Source organism: Leptinotarsa decemlineata, unplaced genomic scaffold, assembly GCF_025532065.1.
Source record: "Leptinotarsa decemlineata unplaced genomic scaffold, Ldec_3_MD MMD2_tig00026354_RagTag_RagTag, whole genome shotgun sequence".
NCBI classification, from domain to species: domain Eukaryota; kingdom Metazoa; phylum Arthropoda; class Insecta; order Coleoptera; family Chrysomelidae; genus Leptinotarsa; species Leptinotarsa decemlineata.
Genome location: NW_027412702.1, coordinates 6,854,941 through 6,872,603, shown reverse-complemented (window position 1 = coordinate 6,872,603; position 17,663 = coordinate 6,854,941). Strand labels below are relative to the sequence as shown.

The 17,663-nt window shown below is 33.7% G+C and overlaps 2 protein-coding genes across 2 annotated transcripts in view; one reads left to right on the top strand and one right to left on the bottom strand.

Moving 5' to 3' along the window:
* Nucleotides 1-1,123: 1,123 nt before the first annotated feature.
* LOC141486439 (uncharacterized) lies at nucleotides 1,124-5,706 on the bottom strand. Its single transcript, XM_074184407.1, has 3 exons — nucleotides 5,398-5,706; nucleotides 4,140-5,022; nucleotides 1,124-2,349 (listed from the first exon to the last, which is right to left on the bottom strand). The coding sequence occupies exons 1-2, from the start codon at nucleotides 5,492-5,494 to the stop codon at nucleotides 4,142-4,144; spliced, it is 978 nt and encodes a 325-aa protein (XP_074040508.1). The 5' UTR covers nucleotides 5,495-5,706; the 3' UTR covers nucleotides 1,124-2,349; nucleotides 4,140-4,141.
* A 133-nt stretch (nucleotides 5,707-5,839) lies between these two features.
* LOC111504914 (uncharacterized) overlaps nucleotides 5,840-17,663 on the top strand; it is a 148,084-nt gene continuing 136,260 nt past the window's right edge. The window contains 1 exon segment of the mRNA XM_023159636.2: nucleotides 5,840-6,143. The gene's annotated coding sequence lies outside the window, so the exon portion shown is untranslated.

Genomic DNA, 17,663 nt, shown 5'->3' with positions numbered 1-17,663 from the left:
AGTATAGGTAGGTACATCTTATTGAATCATATCATTTTCCATTCATGATATTTATCTATTTAATTGTGTTAAAGCATTTGCTCCCAATTTATTTTCTTAATACATTTAATTGAATGAAATTCCTGTTTTTCGTATATTGTTAATTTTTTTGAATTGTAGACTTAATAGACTTGATGGACAAAAAACAATCTTTTATATAAATCATAGGTACTTCATAAAGGTTTTACCAATATTGAAGGTGATGTAACGGAATGTAGGTAGGTACTCACTCCGTATTTTTTCAATGCAAGAGTAAAAAAAAACGACACATCGATTTTATCGTATATACGGCATATTTCATTCGTGTTTCAGGAATTCTACCCGTGGAATCAAATTTCATAATCCATTTATAACAGTTCCAGAAAAACATTTAATGGAACAATCCTATAGATACATACACCCGATTTGAAACTTCAGATAATTTTCCTGCTTGTGCGCTCGTTAAACTCTTTACGAATGGAGTAAATACTCCAAATAAAAGTTCAAATCTCCCCTCACGAGTCTGAACAATCCCCTGCTGTAGCATGAATCTATATAGGTACGCCAATCTCAATATGAAAAACAATTATTGCCATTATTGTTGAGCATACCCATCAACCTGTGTTCACCATTGCACTGACACTTTCCAATCCCAACCAACCATCCAATATTAGTATCAACGCACTCATCAATACTTAGAGGTTAAACGACTTACCTGTAAGGAAGTTCAATCCTCAATTATACGAGATGGTCCCGTCCGAAGAGATCACACTGTAGTTTATGTTTCACACCCTTTTTTGGCGTAATGTTTATCAATGAGAATTAAAAAGTGCCCCTGACTCACGTTCCCATATCGCCTCGCTGTCCTATTCATTATGTTTCGTTCAGATCGCGGCTTCTGGGTATGAAGTGGTGGGTGGGTGTGATCTCTTCGGACGGGACCATCTCGTATAATTGAGGATTGAACTTCCTTACAGGTAAGTCGTTTAACCTCTAATTATACTTCGATGGTCCCGTCCTCGAGATCACACTGTAGATGTTGAAAGGTTTGGCCGCGATCTGAAGCAAGTTGAATATTTCCCTTGTGTGTTTTCAAAACTCTATCTCTTTCTTTAATTTTTATTTTTAAATATTTTAAATAGCCTTTTGTTCATGAACAATAAATTTATTGAGTATTACTAACATTTAGATAATTTTATAATGTATGCAACCATATATGTAATATGATTATTTGTAAACAAAAATACTGCATTTACCTAATATATAATAACCCTAGAATCACAACCTTTGTGAAAAAAAATACTTATAAATAATAGTTTAGTTCCCATCACCTTCCACACACTCTCCATTAATGATACATTTTGCGAATTTAGAATTCTCAGGCACTGTTCTATTATAGAATTTATTAAATGTATGAGATTTATGACTCCATCCTGCTGTGCGTCTAATGCTCTCGATATTTAATCCTCTTTTAAATGCAGCCGAAGTGGATGCATGTCGAGTGCTATGAGACTTGAAAATTGTTGTATCCACCCCTCCTAATGAAATCCCTTTTTTGATCCATTTTGCTACTGTTTGAGAGCTCGCGGGATGATGTGGTTTCTTAATTGTTAACAGTAGCTGGTCATGCCCCTTTCTTATGTTTTTCGTAGTGTTTATGTAATATTTCATTAGCGTTGCAACACATAGATTTGGTTTCTGGTAAAAATAGGGTAAAACTATTTTGGGTTGACATTTAGAAGGATGAGATGTTTTGATGATATCTGTTATGTTAATCTCTATTCTGTTTTCAAAAGTATTGATATTGCTGAGTTTAATTTTTATAAGAGTTTGAACTCTTTGACTAGTCACAAGTGCTAACAAAACAACTAATTTTTGAGTCAATTTTGCCAAGGTCAATGATTCCAGTGGTGTTTGTGATTCAAAATATGCTAAGACCGGGTCTGGGTCCCATGTCTCGTTATACCTTGGAAAAACAGGTCTCAATCGAAATACTCCTTTCATGAATCTAGATATTATATGATCATCTGTTATATGAAATAAAGTTTTCATTGCCGATCTATGTTGATTGAGGGTGTTATAATTTCCTCCTGATGAGAGTTCTTTGCTGAGGAATTCAATTATTTTATTCTGATCAGCAATGAAAGCTTCCTCGGTTTCACAAAAAGCCCACCATTTTTTATATGTTGTGTTGTATTGTTTTAACGTATTGTCAGCTAAAGATGAAATCAGAACATCAATTGCTGTTTCTGGGATTCCTCTCTTTTGATATGCTATCCGGATAATATTGCGGCACCCAGGGTAAGGTGTCTCCACATTGGATGCGGTTTTCTGCAAGGAGATAATAACAGAGATTCATTTGGTGGAAATAATATGGGTCTTAATGTCATATATTGTTCAATAAGTGGAAACCAAGGTTGCGATTTCCATACTGGGAACACAACAATTCCTCTGGCTTTGTCATTTCTAATTTTTTGAATGACCCTAGGTAAAAGGGAGAATGGTGGAAACGCGTAAAAGTATATTTTTGACCAATTTAAAGTAAATGCGTCTACTGCCTCACTTTCCGGGTCAGGATACCAGGAAATAAATTTTGTACACTTTTTGTTTTGGTATGAAGCAAACAAATCTATTTGCGGAGTACCAAATAGTCTACAAATGTTTTCGAATGCTTCATCATCTAAAGAATATTCGGTTTCTATATTTTTTTCGCGCGATGCTCTATCTGCAAGTGTATTGTCTTTTGTGTTTATGTACGATGCAAAAATAACCATTTCACGATTCTCACACCACTCCCATATTTGTCGAGTAATTTTATTTAATTCTATGAATTTAATTCCTCCCATTTTATTTATATAAGATATTGCAGTTACATTATCTATTCGCAACAGTATATTACACTTTGTGTAATTTTTCCCAAAGGATTGTAAACCCCTGAAAGCTGCTAATAATTCTAAGTAGTTGATATGGAAAGTTTTTTCTTTGATATCCCAGAATCCCTTTGCTATTTTTCCGTTACACATTGCCCCCCAGCCGGAGCTACTGGCATCAGTGTGAATTGTTAGCACATAAGATATCCCTTTTAACGACATTTTACTATTCGTGATATTTTTTAACCACCATAAGAAGTCTGTTTTTAGGTAGCCTGGTAATTCCATTATTTTGCTATAATCCCCATGTATCTTTAGGGCTTTATATTTCTCTCGCTCAAAATTTTTGATGTGTACCCAGCCATATGGGACTGCTGGACAAATGGATACCAGCGTACCTATGAGTTTTGCAAAATCTCTTATTTTTATTTGGGACTTTCTTTTCGATACTTCCAGTAAAGAAATTATATTTTGAACTTTTTCAGGAGTCAGAGACATAGTCATGTCTCTACTATTGAATTCGAAACCCAGATATTTAATGTTTTGAGTGGGTTTTAAGTTACTTTTTTCCTTATTTATTAAAAACCCTAAAGATGATAATAAATCTGCAGTATAGGTAATGTTGTTTTGGCACTCTTCTTTAGTTTTTCCTAATAATAAAATGTCATCTAGATATATGACGGAAACAAGACCTTGTTTTCTCAAATGATTAGAAATTGGTTTGAAAATTTTCGTGAAAACAAATGGGGCAATAGAAAGTCCAAATGGCAAACATGTGAATTCATAAAGCTGGTTTTTGTATTGGAACTTTAGATATTTCCTATCGGATTTATCTATTGATAAAAGAAAATACGCATCCTTGAGATCAATATTCCCCATATAGCAGTTATCAACTACGAGATTTTTTACTGTACGATAGTCTTCCAATTTGAAATGTGGACAATTCAAGTATTTATTGAGTTTTTTCAGGTTTAAGATAAATCGGTTTTTACCATTCGGCTTTTTCCTAATGAAATATGATGATATAAATTCATTTTTACAATGTTTACTTTTTTTGATGGCACCTATTTTCAAGAGGTTATTAATACACACTTGAAATTCTGGTGATGAATTAGTATTGGGAACTTTTTTCTGAAAAGGTTTTTTAATAAAGGGTATTTTATACCCTTTCACCCAACAGAGTATGTTTTTATCTTGGGTTATTTGTTCCCAGTTATGAAGATAGTTGCTAATTCTACCGCCATAACCTACCTCTAATTCCGTTGGATTCTGTTCCGGGTGTAGTATTGGGGATCTTTTTTCATTCTTCTGTCTCTCGCTGGCTTCTTCGTTTGTTTGTTGTATGTCACATATCGCTCTCCCCCCCTTCTTTCTTCGGTCTTCATCCTTTTCTTGTAGTTTGGACGCTGTGAGTTTAAATGACGACTCGTTGATGGTTGTTGCTCTCTATTTTTTATCAATTCCTGAGCTGTATTTTCAACTGTTTTTGCTAATTTGCATTTTTCAGTAAAGTCGGAACCCAACAAATAGGTGTCAATTTTTTGTTGAGATGCAATTTTTTTAACAGCATCATTGAAATATTTGTAGAGTTGATACTTTCTGTGTAGTGAAATATTATGAAACATGTCTGTCAGTAATTTTCCGGAGTCCACTAAGGCTTGGGTGATCGAAGGATCAGTATTGCTATGTTCTAGGATTTTTGTGAGAGCTGTTCCTTCGGCTGTGATACCTTTCCCTATTATTTCTTGGAGGTTCTCTATGAACTTGTCTTTTTTCAGGTCTATTGGAGATAATAGCGCCTGGACCTCTGGGTTTAGACTTGGAGCCCGTAAACTTTTACAGTTTCGGGGCACAATCCACTGTTCCAGTAACTTTTTTCGAACCTCTTTGTCTAAACCACATAAAAGGAACGATTCCCACCGTACGGCCAACTCAGGAGCTATTTCTGCCCCTTCCTCTGTTTCATTTTGTGGCCTTGACCCAAGGAGGGCTTCAATGGAGAATTCCGGATGTTCTTGCTGGTTGGGAAGATCTGACGACTGGCAAACTTGCTGAACACTCTGACTTTGTGCAGATAAAACTGATTCTTGTGAATCTGATGTATCCTGTGTGCTTTCAGAAGAGTCTGACTCACCTGTTAGAACCAAAATGTTTTGTAAGACTGGGTGTCGTTATTTTTCACTTTTTGTTTTTATTTTATTGACGCTGATCAGATGTGACTCATGCTCAGCTCAATAATTTTTCCCTTTTATTGCCACCGAACAGATGTTACTCATATTCAGTTGGCTCATTTTTTGGAAAAAACCTCTGCGATGGCCGAGAACAGATATTACTCATGTTCAAATGCCGATCGCTGCATTTCTCAAAACAGATTTGACTCATGATTTGAGAAATGTGGTCGTCTGCTTGATTTTATTGTAGGTCCGTGATATTGATGTTACTCAATAGTCGGCTACCGTTTTGGAAATTTCTATACGATATTAAACTGTTTCATTTATTTTGTACTTACTTGAGGATAATTTATCCAACATTAGTTCTAATTTTCTTATTTTCCTCCTAATTGTGCTTTGGAACTCTTTGATTTTCCGTTTTCTGTGTTTGGGCATTGTTATCGAATAAAATTTTCCGCTACACTATTCACTGATAAACACTTTGCCTGTACGAGCGTAAGAAACATAATGAATAGGACAGCGAGGCGATATGGGAACGTGAGTCAGGGGCACTTTTTAATTCTCATTGATAAACATTACGCCAAAAAAGGGTGTGAAACATAAACTACAGTGTGATCTCGAGGACGGGACCATCGAAGTATAATTGTAAATAAAGTTTCCCTTTCCCTAAGCCGCACCCTTCGAAAAAATGAGCGGCACATTCCTACCGACTATAACCCAGTTAAACGGTCAAGTTCCGCTTCAAAAAACAGCAACAGCGATATACCTGTCTTCTATCCAACTTGATTTTATACAACCTACCTGTTGAATATCATAGTTGGCTGAAAGACATGAAAGTACGGTGTTCGCCGACGACTAGATTCTCTTTGGCGTGCAGACACTAATAACAAATGGTGAATTAATCGCCGATTCGGGTTGTTTGTAAAGGACTTTTGACATTTGGGGATAACTTTTGTGAAATCCGTTGGAAAATTCAACGTATATGAGAATTTTTATTCCGGAAATTTGGTGTTTTGTGTGTGCTTATCGGTGCCTTTCTGTGACGTTCTAGGATATTTGCAGGAACTTAATACAGGAACGATAGGTGAGCTTTGCGCTTTCAGATTTGAGCTTTTAATATTTTTTCGTCGACAAGATTGGGAAGTTATACTCTTAATTGAATTGCCTCTTATTATCACTAGTTTATAATTACAAGGTATCGCATTATTTTATATTTCCGTGAAATTTTACTAATATGATAAATTAATATTCCTTTCATAAATTTTTTTATTTCACTAACAATTGCATTATGTACAAGTACCTACAGGAAAATATATACAGTTTGTCAATTCAAAACAAAATCAGTTTCAAAATGAATAAAAGTAGGAAAATGGATAATTCACTTGATTCAATGACAAACATTAACTCTGTTCTATTTAAGAAGCGTCAAGCCAAAATAATATCTGCATGTCAAGTGTTTTTGTGTTTTTTAATTTAAAATAGGTAATTATAGTTAGACATCCTAAAGTTGAAAGGAAACGGTTGTTTATTTTTTCCAAAAACTTTGATCACCATATGAAACAATGACATTTTGATACCCACAATTCATTAATACCTTCTCAATTTTTAGATTTTTTTTTGAAAATTCAAAAACTTCATCCTGATGTTGAGAAACAAATTTTCCAAATCAATATATAGACGTGTTTGGAAGAGGTTAGTTTAAAATTTTTTCTAGTCTGTCAATCCAGAAAACTGTATTCTGAAAATTGTAACCGTCCTTTCGCTCAAGGTCATATTTATCATTTATCACCCGTTAATATGTCTTCAATAAATATTTGGGAAAACATAATGTTGACATTAGTTTGTTCCTTCTAAGTATTGTTCAAAGTAGATGAATTTTGCGAATTTGAAACTATTTTCTGCAACAATTGGAACTTATTATTTGAAAACAAAATAAACAAGTTGAAGACTAAGAGAAACGGGAATATCATTCATATTTTCAACTATAATTATGATTTTCAGAACTTAATAATGATTTTGAGATTTTTCATATAGTTTCTGAAATTTAAATTTTGAAACTAGATGTTTAAAGTTTATATAATTTTTTTTATATTTCTGGAAATGAAGGTATTTCATGCTCCATCAATCAAAATGAAAAAAATCTTCTTTGAACTGAAAGGGGTATATTTCAGGAGAGATTAATTTTTGGGAAAGAAAGGTCCCTTCAAAACAGTTACTTTCATATAAACATTGAATTACACGAATGAAATGTTCATGAGATGTTTATATGAAAGTTTCGAAAGGGCTTTTTCTTCCAGTTTGTGTCTGAAAGTTACTTCTCTGTATGATCTACACATCTTTGTATAGAGTTACTTTTTTGAAATTGATTGCTTCCTTCCTTTCGTTGTAGGTCCAAAGTGAGTGGGTCTATTCGACCCTCTACGGCAACCTGCAAGGGTTTATCTTGGCTCACACCTATTCACACTCGACCAAATAAACCCAGATTCTTAACGAAGCTGATTCGTTTGTATGGTGAGTGGTCTTTCAGGTTAGATGGTAAGAGTACGGTTCTGCCGAACTCTAAAAACCTGATTCGGTCCCCAGCGGGGCAAGAACAAAGTATGTGCTCTGTTATTTCATCATTTTCCAAAAAGAGGCGACACACACTGTCTTTCGACATCCGAGTCTCTGCATATTATGATGATTCAAATGACAGTGAGCTGTAAGAAGGCCTGTTAGACATCGTAGTTCATCTCTACTGTAGTCCAACAACTGTTTGGTATCAAGCTTCGAAGGGTGGATAAACGCCTTGGAGTGAGCCAATCCTGGAAGATTCTGCCAGAAGTCCATAAATTTTGCCATCCAGGTGTTCAATCTTTGTTTGGCAAAGCCTGAAGTGATGCCAATGACAGGTTCTGGTCCGATGAAGTTGCTTGCAGCACTCTCTTTTGGAAGGGAATCAGCAGCTTCATTGCCTTCCAGGACGCTATGGTCAGGAATTCAGACCAGAGACAATCTGGTCTGAATTCCTGCGATTCCTAACATTCAATTTTCAAGTTGTTTTCAAGTTGTCGAAAGTTCATGGGATAAAGTATTAACATATTTCTAATATCTTCACGAACACGAAGATACGTCCACAAATTGCACCTCGATTTTTCGTTTTTCCTGTTTAGTTATCCTGAAAACCAAAAGAACTAGATTTTTTTGGTCATTTGGTCAATTTATTTGGTCATTTCGGACTAGGACATGGACATTTTAAACTCTTTTCTGTGCAAGTATACAAAACATTCCTATTAATGAATTTGTTATCATTCCTTTAAATCTATTACATTCTGATGTTTTTTCCAGTATTAAATGGCAATACATCATTTTCCTTATTTCGAAAAATGTAAATGTGAATATGAGCCATATGAGATAGACGGTTGCGAATTGTTGTGGTTGATCGAAAATGCGGTTATCAATCACATTTCTTGAATGGTAATGCTAATTAATACAAATATTAGCGAAACCGTTGTGCAGGCAACAGTTCATTTAAATTATTTACAACAACCTTGATCTACACTATACTATGCTTTATTATTCACTTTATAGAATAATTAGCGAGTTACTGTTATTTTCATTTGTTCTTCTCTTTTGAATATTGCATTTCCTCTTATATACCGGTTCACAAAAGGTGTAATCTGATCGTGAAATGCAACAATTCATCGTGATAATGAACATGCTGATAATACAATTTTCATTGGTGAATAGACGAGTTGTTTCGAGAAAATGAACTTTCTTTTGTCTGCTATGATCCAAATAGAGGATTGGAGCTATATATACTGTATATAATAATTGGTTCCGGCAACAATAAAATTGAACTGCATTTTACTAAATACATATTGTGATTTCAGCTAGAGGTTAATATTTGAAATTTCCTTAAATGAGTAATAATTTCAAAATAATCCTGAGACTGCATCGAGGAGAGATACATACGTATAAGGAAATAAGTATTTTCAAATAAAATGTCGAAATATTAAAGTATTTCTCCCAATTTTTTTACACACCTACATGAATGTCTATTGAATATAAGGCAATGTCCAAGTGGAGTTATCCGGGAAAGTAGTTGTTTACCGGTAGACATTCTCCAAAATCTATTGTTTAGATACACTGTTAGAGATGAATAATTAGAGATTTCGTATCGAAATATTTATTTTCTTGTGGGTGAAACTTTCTCATATATTCAGAAAAAGCTCAATAGAAACGAAAACAAAATAGTTTGAATGGATGAATAGATATATACATATGGAGGAAGTGAATTTAAAATATGCTGTGCACATTAGAACTCTTGCAAAAATATGCATAAAAATCTTGAATAATTATTATTAATAATGATAACGGCGCCATATTGAAAACATTTAATGATTTCATTTCTATAAAATTTCAATTATCTTTCAGTATATTGTACGTTGGTCTAGGTTTAGACTATTCAATTTTCGAAAATGAAGTATTCATTGCCATGGTAATGTATTCGATAGTTACCTATCTTATTTGAATTGAAGGGGTTGTATAATTCAGTGTTCATATAGAAGTATTTGTTTCGAAAGAATTATTTTCTTTCGTGTAATTCAAAGTTTATATGAAAGTAGCTATTTCAGGAGGACTTTCTTTCAGTTTGTGTCTGAAAGTTACTTCTTTGCATGATCTACACATTCATGTATAGAGTTTCAAATTGATTACTTCCTTCCTTATATAGAAGATACTTTTCTCTAGTCAGTTTGTATTTCAAACATTCGTTGTGGAATAAAAATCAGATATCATTCACATGAGTTCTACTTTAAATGAATGGTAACAAATTGCACTTACAACTGTCATCCTCACTGATATACATCGATGTTTCGCCTTAAGACACTTGTCCCAAGGCTCTTCAGTACTAAATTGGATAACATTATAGAAAATACACACAATTCATTCATGAAATTACACAAGACCCCCCTTTTCCATAAATTTTTTTTCCTAGATGGCGCCTAGTCGCCGTCTTGAAAGTCATCTGTCAATTTCACTTCATAATAAAATATTCATGCATTAATTTCATAATCCCAAATTTCAATTTTTTGAGTTGATCCGTTCAAAAAATAAAAGGGAGGGGGAACATTAAAGATATGCACTGTATGTGAATTGCGAAAGGATGATAGAGATTCACAAAGAGTTTTTCGCAAGTTTGTGTTCAATATGAATCGAACTATATGATGTTTTGAGCGAGAGAAAAGCTGTTTTGAGCCATTGTTAACATGGCTTCCGAATCTAAAATGATTACCTATGTTGAACCTAAATTTTCCATTTTTCAACTATATTCAGCGGAGTACTGTTCAAGGAAATGTTTGAGATTAGTTTTGACATACTTGAACATGTATTGGCTTCGTTGAATTCAGTTACAAATTATGCGAAGTGCTCAAGTGGATAATTTTCTCGAGGCCCCAGTAAATATTATTTTGAACTACGATGATGTTCTCATTAGGAAAGTTCAGCATGAGCTAGTATTATCCGCATATGCCCGAGTATTACACCTGATTAGATTTCAATATATCTGCTGTATATATTGTAAAAAATGTAGGACCTAAAATACTTCCCTGAGGTATACCTGCTATTAAGTTAACATAATCCGGATATCTTTCGCTTGATTCAATATCTGAATTTTGCACGTAGTAGTCTGTGATTGATAGTATCAAACGCTTCTGAAAATCAAAAAACGTCAAAACACTGAACCGATTTTTATACCAGTTATGGATTTGTCCGCCAAGGACCAGAGAGTTCCTTGTACCTAACTTTCTCTGAAAACCTAATCGACAAAAAGGTATAATAGCTATATTTATCTCCATCAAAAATCAAAAACGTATTGTATTTTTTGTTGTTTAATGTTTCCATGTTCAATGTTCTGTTTATGTTTCTGTGTAATCATTTAGAATCACCGAAATTTGTAAAAATCATGTTTTCTGCCTATAAATTGTATCATGATGTACAAACTCAATTAGAAAAAGTGATTTGAGTGTTCATAATCTAAAGTAGTTATTTCTGTGATGAGTTATCATCAATTTATTTGATATTTTCACCTTCTGTATTAGATAAAATAATAGTCATACTAACTAAAACGTTGAATTTTTACTGAGTAATTACCCAATAGTAAACCCATGAAAACTGTGACATATAGTATTACTTTTCGCTATTACTGGGAATGGCACTGAAATCTGATTTTCTAAAGACAACCATTTGAAATATATTCAGTAATTACCACATCAAGTTTATTTTATGCTCCTCCAATTGAACAGATGTCATGTAATGGAATAGTTAATTGAATTAACATTCTTGTTTTTCAAATGCAGAGCGGAGGAACAGAAAATGTGAGATGAGAAAGTCTTTGATTGTGAACAAGGAAATATAAAAATATAATCGATACGAGATTGAGAGCATGGGAGTGTGAATTACAATAATCAAGAAAATTGTTGTCTTGCCCGAGTATCTGACCTTAAAAGTTCTTATTAAGGAAACAGCATTCACACATTTTTGTATTGTTGAGCGTGTTTGAGAAATTTGTAATTAATTAATTGTTTGGTGTGCTACACCTACTTACACATACCTATTCAGATGACTTAAGTAGGTAGGTAGTTCATTGTATTGTTATTGGACACTTGTCACGGCAAAAAATCAGATGTTTTGCTGTAATCGTATCGTATCTTTCATACGTGTATGAGGTGAGAAAAAGTTAATTCTACCACTGCTGATATTGTAGTTGAAAGATTTTCCTAGTTTCAGCTAAAGATTAGCTAGGTCTTCATGATTTTCTTCTGAGGGTTGAATAGAAAGTGATTTCTTGTGGTGTTCAAATATTTCCCTTTTTTTATTTGTCAATCAATCAATCAAACATTTATTGAATCAGTTTTCCTTATCAATCACATTAGACAAAAAAAACAACATCATCATAAAATACTGGCTGATTCAACATATCAAACAAACATAAAAACGTCGATATAAAACATAAAACATACATAAAAAAAAGTTAATAAGCTAAAATCAAATTAGGATTCAAGGAGAAACTTATTCACAGAGTAGTATGATTTTTGAAATAGAAAAATCTCGAGTCGCCTCTTAAAGACATTGATATTTGAGGATTTAATGTCCTCACTGAGCTTATTATATAGCTTAACCCCAATGCAATGATTCTTTGATACTGTCAATCTACTATAAGGTTGATGTAGTTGAGAGTTATTTCTGGTGAAATGTTCATGGATTTGCTCATTTCTAGGAATAATTGAAATATTGTAACTATAATAATATATAAACTATAACGAATGATAAATGGCCTGCAGTATTCACTTGAAGATGCACCAACCACTAATTGCCTTTTTCTGAATAACAAAAACTTCATCAGCTTTAGCTGATAAGCGCCACTGTTCAAGACCATAGAAAATTACTGACTGAATTAAACTGTGGTATAAAAGCTTGAGAAACTTCAAAGAGACTGTTTGTTTTAACCGACGAAGTAAATATATATGTTTACTGAGCTTCAGTTTGACACTATCAACATGGAACTTACAGTAAGTTTATCATCAATATCAACACCTTAGAATTCAGTACAATTAACTTGATGTAAAGTTTCATTATTTAATCTAACTAAATAGCTTTTATCAATTGTATTTTTAGTAACAAAGTTGAGCATTTGAAATTTAGCAGAACTTAGCAGTAGGCCATTTATAGAACACCACTCAGAAATTTTATCAGTTCCTTCATTAGATTTGACGATAACTTCGGACATAGTTCCCGCGGATACTAAGATGTTAGTATCGTCCGCAAAAATATCAGTGATGGAAGAAGCTTTTGAACAAAATTTCGGAAGATCATTTATAAAAACAAAAAATAGAAGGGGTCCCAAAACATAACCTCGAGGTACTTCTCTTGATATACATTTTCTTTCAGAATTTATTCCATTTGTTTTCCAAGATTTCCAGCGCATGTTTAATGAGTTGATCAATTGCACCAACTGTAGATTTATTTCTTCTATAAGCATTCTGACTAGAAGAAAGTAATATGAATGATTCAAAGTAATCATATAATCTTTCATAGAAACAGTATTTAATAATCTTAGAAAACTGACTAAGTAGCGATTTAGGCCTGTAAGATGCACAGTCAGATCGAGAGCCCTTATTTTTGTATATTGGCAAAACCTTTGACATTTTCAGTATATCAGGAAACCTCCCCTCAATGAAAGTGGAGTTAACTATATGAGTCAAAGGCTCAGAAATCACATTGGCAACCTTTTAATTAATTAATTAATGACCAGGAATTTCATCAATATCGGACGATGTTTTCTTACAAACTTTTTTGATAACTTGCTCGATTTCCATTTTAGATGCTGGATATGAAAAATACTTTGATGAGCAGATGATATAAAATTGATATTTTTAGTGTCAGGTTTGGATATGCTACTACTGACAGCTGAGAAATAGTCAGTGAAAGATTGCATATAGCAAAATTATCGGAAAGAATGTCACCACCTTCAGCACTTTGTAGACAAGGTATGACGTTGCCAGTATAACTATCTTGAGCTTCCTTGAAAATATTCCAAGATTCTTTCACCTTTGTGTTTGTTCAGGTTCCTTGACTGTTAAGTTCTCTCTTTTTATGATTTTCCGATGATACCGAATTGAAATATGTCTGATGACTGTGCTTCTGACGGAACGACAAGTAAGTAGTCTTTCCTTCAGGCATTTGCTGGATCTTGTAGGGATATTGGGAGAAGTGAATGTTGAGAAATTCATGTTCGAAATATTTATTTTATGACCTCCGCAGTTACAGTCGAAACGTTTGGAGATTATGACCAAAGAAGACCACGGCAAAACCCGGAAATCCAACCAAAACATTGACGACAGCCGTGAAATGCTATATTCCTATATTAGACATTTTTTTGGTGGGGATATTAAAAAAATCCTTTTCTGATGATACAAATAGTTTAAAATAAATTCGATCATAAAAATGGGGGAACTGGCAATCATTATGAATTCAGAACATTTAATCGATCTCTCTAAGGGGTGTCATTTTATCAACAGACTGATATTTTTTGATATTATTGATACTGGATTTGATTATGTAAACTCATAAAAATGTACGTTTACTATTCCGAGGTGAATGGCTGACAAAATAAATGAAAGATACCACTTATGATGTTCGTTTTTGAAGAGATCATATAAAAAACCTGAAGAAATATTCATTGTGTGAGTGAATAATTTCAAAAAACAATTTAATATTATTATCGAAATGTACGTTTCTATTCTTACATATAATTGATAACCGAGGTGATAACGTAAAACGATATGATGTACGTACACCTTGTTCCTATATTGAATATTCCAAAAATTTACTTTTTTGTTCGAATGTAGGTAAATGTGACATACTTTCAATGTTCTATTAATAAAGGGTATTATCAACTTGATAATTTTGCTATCCGCATAATGACTGGTCTTGCATAGCAATATCTCTACCTTCGAACATTTGTACTGTTTTTGTTATTCAGTGGAGTTGGCATAAATAGAAAAAAAATTTGATATAAATGTAAATGTATCAAGAAAATAGTATCACATAATAAAATACTGAGTAGAAAATATCAAATGAAATTGTTCATGACTGAACACATTTTTTCAATGTGTTCAGCAATGTTTGTTCAATGTTCATAAAAAATGATATAGCTGATAAAACTGTTCAAGTTAGATAGAAGAATCAGAGGATGATTACCTGCTGAATATTGAATACAAATACTTTTGGACCATTGATAGTATTGGAGAAGGCGATTGAAAACTTCGAAAATTACTCTTCATTACCGTCTGTTCAACTATTTTTTTGGAAAGATTTCTGCTGTACACGTATTTGGGTTACTGGATCAAAAAAATTGAACTTTTGACTTGTTGGAAATATTCATTCAAATTAATAGAGGGACAAATCATTTAATTGTATCTTGGTGAAGGATGATGAAGCACATTCGTGGATATATACCTGTCTGAAGACTGTATCGTATAAGAAAAAGAATATTTCGAAATGAAATTCAAAATATTCAAATCAGCTAAAGGAACAATTCCTCTCTCCCAACTACCTACACAGTATGTTCTGGTAAATGCCTGATGGAAAATAACTACTTCCTCGGCTAATACCACGCTGGATATTGAATTATATGCGACCGACATTTATGCAAGATGCGTCACAGAGGTTAGTCTCGCAGATGATTGATTCTTGTTCATTCGGCAGCAGGACCATGCTGAAATCATTCGGGTAGATCACCTATTTACCGGTTTTGAAGTATTACCTCTAATCAGTGCATGAAAGATTCGACCCAAACAGCAAAGTGCCTAGGACTCGCAATACTCACCTACACTGATGAGAGGTGATACCTCGAAACCGGTCTGTATGTAATCTACTCGAATTATTTTAGCATGTTTCTGCTGCTGGCTGAACGAGATTCACCTCTGTGAGGTATCTTGCATGAATGTATGTAGGATATAATTCAATATCCCGCGTGATATTAGCCGGAGAAGTAGATAGATGAATATTTCGAAATATTTATTTTTTTATATATACCCCTATGAATTGAGAAATAGAGTTCTAACGAATTAGTCTAGTTCTAAACTTCAGAGATCACCAGAAGATGGCAAATGAGACTTCGCCGAAACGTTGTGGAGATAATCCATGTGAGGATCAAAAAACAGAACACAGAGCGGAACCCGAAGAAACAGCTCATCATGGAGATATTCATTTTTGGGAAACAAAGGTTTTGGCATTTCACATCTCCATCTTCCAATCAATTATGGAAATCTTCCAAAGAAAGGAAGGAAGGAACCAATTTCAAAAATTAACCCTATATAAAGATGTATAGATCATGCAAAGACGTAACTTTCAGACACAAACTGGAAGAAAAAGCCCTCCTGAAGCTATTTTCATATAAACATTGAATTACATTAAAAACTTTCGAAACAAATACCTTTTTTATGTAAACGCTGACTTAAACGATATGGATATGTAGTTTGATATGGACCTTCTGATTGTTTAGGTGGGATCAACTAGAAGACAGCAATATGCCAAACCAAGTTCATCGGTCACTTGAAAGAAATCCTGATGACTTTACTATAGGTTGGATTTAGAATAGCCTTATTATGTTTATATTAATAGACTAGTAGAAGTTGTAGTAGAGAGTACGGGCATAACCTTATATATGTTTGGAACATATTGTGCCAGAAGCAATTCACCTTTACAGATAATCTCACATACAATAAACATGTATCTTCTAAGATGAAGGGTATGTAATCTCGTGATACGATAGGAATATTCATTTGAGGCCAAACGATATTCAGAAAGAGTGAATAGACTGACTCTACAGTAAGCCTGGAACTTCAGGAATCCCAGGCAACACAAAAGCCGATGAGTGTGTTAAACACAAATCATCAACTCCGTATATTGGCCCTGAACCAGTTGTGACGGTTCTGAAATTTATGCTACAAGATTGGATCAGGATACTGCCCATTTAGAGAAGACCTGAATACATAGGGCGTAGACGGATTGTTTTTCGAAGACTTGGAAGAAATGGAAAATTCAGACGTCTCCTAAGCGCTAGAAAAATAATCATGCAGAACTGTTACTTCAATAAATACACATTCTGAAAATACTATTAGATAAAAAAATCATTGTATCTACATACATAATTTTTATAGATATTCTTCTCTGAATACTTGCTGAAAATTAAATTCATTCCGTTAGTTGTCGACTTATAGATTGCGTAATATACATACCTACTCAGATACCCATTATCTACCTCTCACAAGATCGCAATAGGTCAGGGTCTCTCACCAGATAGGATTTTTCTTCATGCTTACCTCATCTCAGTGCATCCTTAATGAAAAGCCACTCACCTTTGTTTGCATCTCTAGTGGGCCTTCGAATCATGACTAATTGTTTACGGATTTCAATATCAAATAGAAATTTTATCATCATTTGGTGTTTTGCCTACCTGCATTGTAATTTTTAGAGGTGCGCCTCGATTTTTAAGGATAGAAGCTGATGTGAGTTTACTTAATAAATAATTGGTGGTTTCTTGTTTCATTGGGTTATTTGTTATTTATGTACGCAAATTATTATTAGATAATAAACTTTCATTAGATTCACGAAGCTAATATTTGACTTGTACTTCAATTTCGTGTTGGCAAAGAGTTGTTTGTATTTCTAATTTCTTCATTACTGAATGAATACTGTTTTCAAGGAAGAGAAGAAAGATAACTTGATAAGGATGAAGCAGTTCTGTAATGCATTTTTTGGTATATCCTGGAGCTTTCTCAGCGATTCGGTTTTTATCTCCCCAATTGCCGCAAAACGCCGTCCTTTTATGGGTCTCTTCAATTTTGGGAATAGGAAAAAGTCGCAGGGAGCCAAATCTGGTGAATACGGTGGCCGAGGCATGATTGCTGTGTTGTTTTTGTCCGAAAAACTACGAACAAGCAATGACGAGTGAGCGGTTGTATTATCTTGATGCAAAATCCACGAATTGTTTTTTCCACAATACCGTACTACTTTTCGCAAGCCGTGTATAACTTCAAGTTAATACTCCTTATTGACC

Excerpts from the sequence above, each read along its gene's own strand:
- LOC141486439 (XM_074184407.1), bottom strand. The coding sequence starts at position 5,494 with ATGCCCAAACACAGAAAACGGAAAATCAAAGAGTTCCAAAGCACAATT. Across the intron at positions 5,023-5,397 it reads GTTGGATAAATTATCCTCAA|GTGAGTCAGACTCTTCTGAA; the intron begins GTAAGTACAAAA and ends TGGTTCTAACAG.